This window comes from Mus caroli, chromosome 1, assembly GCF_900094665.2.
Source record: "Mus caroli chromosome 1, CAROLI_EIJ_v1.1, whole genome shotgun sequence".
NCBI lineage: Eukaryota > Metazoa > Chordata > Mammalia > Rodentia > Muridae > Mus > Mus caroli.
Genome location: NC_034570.1, coordinates 127045288 through 127052301, shown reverse-complemented (window position 1 = coordinate 127052301; position 7014 = coordinate 127045288). Strand labels below are relative to the sequence as shown.

General features: G+C 43.4%; 1 protein-coding gene across 4 annotated transcripts in view; it reads left to right on the top strand.

Annotated features, from left to right (window-relative positions):
* Positions 1 to 5554, top strand: part of Nav1 (neuron navigator 1) — a 249457-nt gene extending 243903 nt beyond the window's left edge. For all 4 annotated transcript variants that reach the window (XM_029481039.1, XM_029480839.1, XM_029481345.1 and 1 more), the window contains 2 exons: positions 2439 to 2636; positions 4626 to 5554. In XM_029481039.1, coding sequence (XP_029336899.1) covers positions 2439 to 2636; positions 4626 to 4721 — 294 coding nt within the window. In that variant the 3' untranslated portion in view covers positions 4722 to 5554. The remainder of the gene's footprint in view (positions 1 to 2438; positions 2637 to 4625) is intronic.
* Positions 5555 to 7014: the final 1460 nt, after the last annotated feature.

Here is a 7014-nt window from a genome sequence, read left to right as displayed (position 1 = left end):
CCCCAATTAAATGTTGTTTTTATAAGACTTGCCTTGGTCATGGTGTCCGTTCACAGCAGTAAAACTCTAACTAAGACATTCTATTTTAAATTTTTTGAGGGGTTATCATACTGTTTTCCATCGTGGAGATACTAATTTATGTTCCCACCAGTAGTGTACAAGGCTTCTATTTGCCCCACATGGGTGGTCTGCAGTCTTTGAGGCAGCACCCACCATTCTTACTGGGTTGAGCTCTTAACTAACCTTGGTTTTGATTGGTAGTGATTAGTGATCTTGAGTATACTGAAGTGACTTTTTTTTTCATGTCTTGTCTGAGAAATAGCTATTTAGAGCCTATTGTGAAATTAGGTAAATTTGATCTCATGATGACTACTGACATCCATTCTAACACTAACATCCTGTGATTCAATGACTGGTAGTTCTCAGCGATGTATCACACATAAAATAAATTTTATTGAGATAGATCTTTATGATGATATATTAAATTTCTAAAGGTGTTTTCTAGCAAATACTATGAGTCATTATTTTATTTATAAATTTTGTAGTATTGTTAAGAAAATTTTGCAGTATAATTAGTAGATTTCCAATTTAAAAGATAATATCTAGCCGGGCAGCAGTGGTGCATGCCTTTAAACCCAGCACTTGGGAGGCAGAGGCAGTTGGATCTCTGAGTTTGAGACCAGCCTGGTCTACAGAGTGAGTCCAGGAAAGCCAGGGCTCTAGTGCACAGAGAAACCCTGTCTTGAAATAACCCCCCCCCCAAATAGATATTATATATGACTAAATTGAAATATTACTCTCCCTGGAAAGTATAATTACAGGGTCATAAAATTTGTACATAGTTGTAGTGTAAGGCACCCATCATGGGTGAATGGACAATGAAGATGTATGCATGTATATACAACGCAGTGTGGACAGATGAACGTACGGAGCATTATGTTACATGAAATAAGCCAGGGATAAAAACATAAACTAATGCATGTTTGATGCACGTTCTCACTTACATATGGAGCTTACCAAAGCCAAACCCACAGAGGCAGAGAAGAGTAGAGAAGTAGGTGGGGTCCATGTCAGCCAGAGGATACAGAGGCTCATCCAGACAGAGGGAATAAGTTCAAGAGACTCGGCCACTAAGATCAATTACCATATACTTTAAAAGAAAATATATAAAGTGTTCTCCCAAAAAATAGGAGGTCATTAGACTGATTTGACCATTCTACAACTGATACGTGTTTTAAATGTGCTGTGCTTTATAAATATATATGATTCTATATTATTTTAATTGCTTTTTTTCCAGAGACTCACAAATATAACATTGCATAGCTAGATTAAGGAGCCACTTGAACACTTGCCCAGTCTCGCAGTCTGCACATCCCAGTAAGCCTCTGTACGGTCAGGATGGCTGTGCCGAAGCCATGCAGCATCACCCAGGGCTTTCCACTTTTACCATGGACTAAAGTCTTTACTCATTTATCCACCACATGGACAAAAACCACCAGCAGCAGCAGCTATGGCAGAGTTGAAATTGGGAAAAAGCATAGCTTTATACTCTCTCTCAAAATCCATGTTTCCTTTGCCTGTATCCTATCCTTTTGTATCACCTGTCATTGGTGCAATTTTTATTTTAAAATAAAATAAGAGCCGGGCGTGGTGGCGCACGCCTTTAATCCCAGCACTTGGGAGGCAGAGGCAGGCGGATTTCTGAGTTCGAGGCCAGCCTGGTCTACAAAGTGAGCTCCAGGACAGCCAGGGCTATACAGAGAAACCCTGTCTCAAAAAACCAAAAAAATAAAAAATAAAAATAAAATAAAATAAAATAAAATAAGTAAATATAGGACTGGAGATACAGCTCAGTGGCAGATCACTTGTCTACTAGACTTAAGTCCCTAGTCTCAATTCCCAGATCCTAACTAACTAACTAAATACTTTGTTAGTTAATTTAGGCCATGGTGTGTCACATGCCTTTAATTCTAGCATGTGAATAAATGGACAAGGTGTGATCATCACAGATTTGAGGCCAGCCTGCACTATCTAGTGCAAAAAAATTATCAATTTTTAAGGTTTAAGTAGGTATGTAGCACATGTCTATACTCTCCGGAAGCTATGAGTTTGAGGCCAGCCTGGACTACATTACATAGCAAGCACCACAACAGCCAGGACCACATAGTGATAATGTTGTTTGTTTGTTTGTTTTTAGAAACCCTACCTCTAAACAAACTTTTAAGACAATATGAGATTTTATTCTTAATTTTTCTGGAAGTTTATACCAACTTGTTTTCTTTTGTGGGAAGTTCAACTACATAGATGCAAACCTCAAGTCTTTCTGTTTAAGGAAGGATGTATTTCCAGGGACCATATTTTTTATGAAACACAGCGAGACTACATAGTAAGCTTCCATTCTGTTGCCCCTCTCATAGTTCAAGTTTTTTCCTCTCCAGGTTCATGGACAGAAAGCAGCTTGGGAAGACCCGGTGGAATGGGTCCGAGACACTCTTCCCTGGCCGTCGGCCCAACAAGACCAATCAAAGCTCTACCACCTGCCCCCGCCTTCTGTGGGCCCCCACAGCACTGCCTCACCCCCGGAGGACAGGACAGTCAAAGACAGCACTCCAAACTCCCTCGACTCAGATCCCCTGGTGAGTCCTCTAAAAAAGAGTCACAGAGGATTACAGAACTGAGTTCATCTACTCTTGGAATGTGCTGATGGGGCTCAGGCATTGAAGGGTTTCAGCAAAGCCAGGACCAGAATGAGGCCAGCGAGGAACTCTGAGCATCAGGATTCTTGGGTTGACCTCATGCCTGCATCCTAGCTGAAGCCAAATAACACATTTGGGAAAATATATTCTAGCCAAGACCCAAGTTTCAGGCAGTCTGTATAAGAAAATAGACCAAAGAAGGCCTGGAGAGGTGGCTCGGCTCTTACAAGCAAGCATTTGCTGCTCTTGCAGAGAACACAGATTCAGTTTTCATCACACATCTAAGCTTAGGACTCCAGCTCCTCGGGGATCTGACACAGCTGACCTGTGCGGGCACTGTGTTCACATGGTCATACCTACATGCAGACACACACAATTAAAAATAATAAAAATTAAAAACGTAGAAACTCTCATCAACCAAGGAAATAGCACAGTAAGGGCTGTAGCACTTTCCCTTCTGCCGCCCCTGATATTCAGCTGAGAGTTCATCAGCTGCATGGAGTCTGTTAAATGTAAGCTAGGGGGAGGTACTTCAATGGATCTAGCCAAAAGAATTAGCATCTTCAATATGTAAAGTGAAAAGACGCCCTCAGGGCTAGCAAAATGGCTCAACAGGTAAAAGAATTTGTCACACAAAGCTGACATCCTGTTTCAGGAGAGAAATGACTCCCAAAAGTTGTCCATTGACCTCCACTTGTATGACATGGCTCGTGCACAGCCACATTCACCTGCATCTCACACACACACACACACACACACACACACACACACTAAAAAATAAATGTAAATTACACGAAGAAAAAAACAGCTTATAAACCAAAGACCGAGTGAGAGCTACAAGAGACATTTGATTAGAGGAGATACAGGTGACATAAGGACATAAGATCCCCAACCTGTCTAACAATGAGGAAATGCAAATTAAGTCAAGGAACTGCCCCTTTACATTGGTAATAGAGTGTCTGAAGCACAGACTTTCCTTCTTCACTGTGGGAATGTTCGTTACTAAAACCACGTTAAAGGGTAAGTTAGCAGAATGCAATGAAACTTAACATACACAAATCAGTTGATCTTAAGCTGGGCGTGATGGCGCACGCCTTTAATCCCAGCACTTGGGAGGCAGAGGCAGGCGGATTTCTGAGTTCGAGGCCAGCCTGGTCTACAGAGTGAGTTCCAGGACAGCCAGGGCTATACAGAGAAACCCTGTCTCGAAAAATCAAAAACAAAACAAAACAAAACAAATCAGTTGATCTTGCCATTGCACCTTTCCAGTAGGGAATAATTCCAATGGAGTCATCATATAGTTTTACTTAAATGTTGACTTTGTTGAAAACGGCTGTTCTCTATGTCAAGACACTTTTTGGTTGGAAGACTGATGAATAACATAAACAGAAGAGCCCGCCCGTTGTGTGAGTAGCACCAACCAGGCTCACTTAGCCGAAGCTTGAACTATAAAAGGGAGGGACAGAGGAGTACGCTGAGGTGGTGGTAGACTTGACACAGTGTCTGGGGATAGCACAGAACCTAGCTGTTGGGGTATAATCTACTGCAAGGGAATTCCAAGAGTCCAGGGCCAATTACAGCACTTCTCTCAGTACTCCCGGTATAAGCTGGTAGGTATCGACCTCTACCACTCCCTGGACTGCATCTTGAAACATGGGAAGTATTGTTCTTTGGTATCCTCTGCACCCATGACAGCTCTTATAACAAAGGTATCCCAGGGGATGGTTCGTGTGCATGGGTTACAATCAGGATTGAAGCAGTTGTCACTTCTTTATGAACCATCTCTAAACTCCATGTTCTTAGACACACCAAGGATCAGACCTATGATACAGGATTATAGGGTTTGGCTGGTTGGGTTGGGTTGGGTTTCCCTATAGGCAGGACCTAGCACTCCCCCTCTTGCATTCACCCATGTCTGCCTCTTTTTAGATGGCCATGCTGCTGAAACTTCAAGAAGCTGCCAACTACATTGAGTCACCAGATCGAGAGACTATCCTGGACCCCAACCTCCAGGCGACACTCTGAGGGCCCAGCAGTCACTGTCACCCTGGAGGGCAGAAGGCTGGCTTCAGCATCATTAGCTCTCCTCTGCCCTCTTCCTTCATAGCTCTGGCTCACCAGCCTCGCCAAGAGAACAGGAGGGAAGAAGAGGGCAGGAGGAGGGATGGGTTCTCGGTGCTGAACCTTTGAGAACTTCCTACTAGGAATTGGAGGGGGTGGAGTTTGAGAACTCCGTGCCCCTTAAATACATTTGCTGGCCTCCTCTTACGACTTAGGAGAAAAGATGATTCTGGTCTTTTCTTCGAGTTTTGTTTCACCTACAAACTCTTGGGCTTTCTGGGGAGGGATTCGGAAGATATAAACAAACAAACCAACTGCAGCAGTTCCAAGCTCATTCTCGCAAACACCTCTGAGACAGTCACATGTGGGCAAATCTAAGGGAGGCAGGAAGCTCTACAGACTTCCTTGCAAACCCTTCCCAGTTCTGTCGACACTGCCAACAACCTCCCCCCCCCCCCCCGAGATCTGGCCAGAGCCCAGAAAAAAGAAGCATGTGGTTTAACAAAAAAACAAAACAAAACAAAAAATATATGTGTAAATCAACCTGTAGAAGGTAAAAACGGCAATGGAAAAGATGAAGCTGGAAGGAGGGGCCCAGTTGCCAAGATGGAAAGAGAGCTGCCAGATCTTGCCTTCTGGATGACAAGAGGGGACATTGCAAGATGGCTGCCAGTCTAAAATGTCACCAGACCACAAGAGTAACATCACAGCCTTCAGAGAAAGACCACAAGCTGTCTTTCTGCCCTCTAACTGAACGTGCATGAAAAGTCAATAAACCCTACTTTTTAATTTTTAAATTTTTCTATTTTTTCCTTCCATTTGCCTATTTATTTACCCCCACCTCCAGTTTCCTCACATCAATAAGATACTTGGGTTTCCTTCCAGGGGATAGTTTTGCTTTCCAAGTGGGTTTTCTTTGGAGAATTTAATTCTATAATATTGGTACAAGTTAGACACCTCCCATGCCACTGTCCCTGGCATCCTTGGGGCTTACATGGGACAAGAAACATTGGCTCATAAATAGTAAGAGAAGAAGAACTCAGTCTCTTTGATTCCTTTTGAGAAAGCACATGGTCTACCTGGAAGCTCAACTGCCGTCCTCCAGCATGTTAGTCCTACCCTGAGCTTCATCACGGACTGGGAGGAAACCAAAATACTGGAAACGCCCGCCTGTCTTATGGCCTGTTAGGGCCCTCACTGCACTATTTGGATGGTAGCCACTTTGCCTGACTGAATCAAGCAAGATTCCCTAGCTCGCCCTTATTATTTGTTTTTGACAGGTGAATAGTCACTTATAAGAGATGGAGCAACCGTGTGACCTGCTTCAGATCAGAATAAAAGGCTCAAAGAGTTTGACTTGGTGGCCAATATCTGCCTTCCAAAGAGATATACGACTTGCAGAAGTTGCCCTTTTCCTAACCCACACTCCTTCATTTGACAAGTACTTACTGAGTATTTAACCGAGTACCAGTCACTACGTTTTTAAAAAGACAAGACTTGGTCCTTAAGTTCAAGGTCTAGGAGGCAATGTTAATCTCCTTTAAGTAAGCATCCCTTTATTATCTGGACCTTGAAAATCATCTGAGAGAGATGCAGGTGAAGCCCAAGGAGTCAACTAAAAGAAGCCTTTGATTAGATCTCCAATATGTTGTAGGCAGAAGATTGGGGATCAGTTTAAATGAAGCCTGAAGAACTGTGGAATCTTGCTTGTCTTGAGTGGAAAAATCTACTTCTGTCATTTCTGGAAACCAGTGGAACCAGATTCCAGGTTGAGCTGCCTCGTGGGCTAATGTGTCAGCGCTCTGCAGTTCAGGGATATATACTATAAAGCCTGGACCTCAGAATATGCTCTTCAGATTCCTTAGTAGCACACGACTTACCAGAATCTATACCAAGATTCTTTAGGCAAACTAACCTGGGTCACTGTTCCAACCAACCAAGGAATTACGTGCCCCTGACTCTTAATAGTCTATTTTCATTTAGATCCTCAAGAAGGTCTAGCTTGTCCCTCTTGTGCCCATCCACCCCCCGGCAAAAGCTTCTATATTCACCTGGTAGCCCCAGGGATGACAGGGTCCTCTATTCTGGAGACTGTTACTGCTACTGCTGCTAATTCCACGAGCTGTGAAGATCCCCAACTCAGCTGCAAAATATGCAATTCTGTGGTGGGAAGAGGCTGGCTGTCCGAGGATGGTGCTGAAATCACTGCCTTAAGGTCTCTGCTGTGCAGAATGAGAAGGCCTCCAGAGCTGGGTGT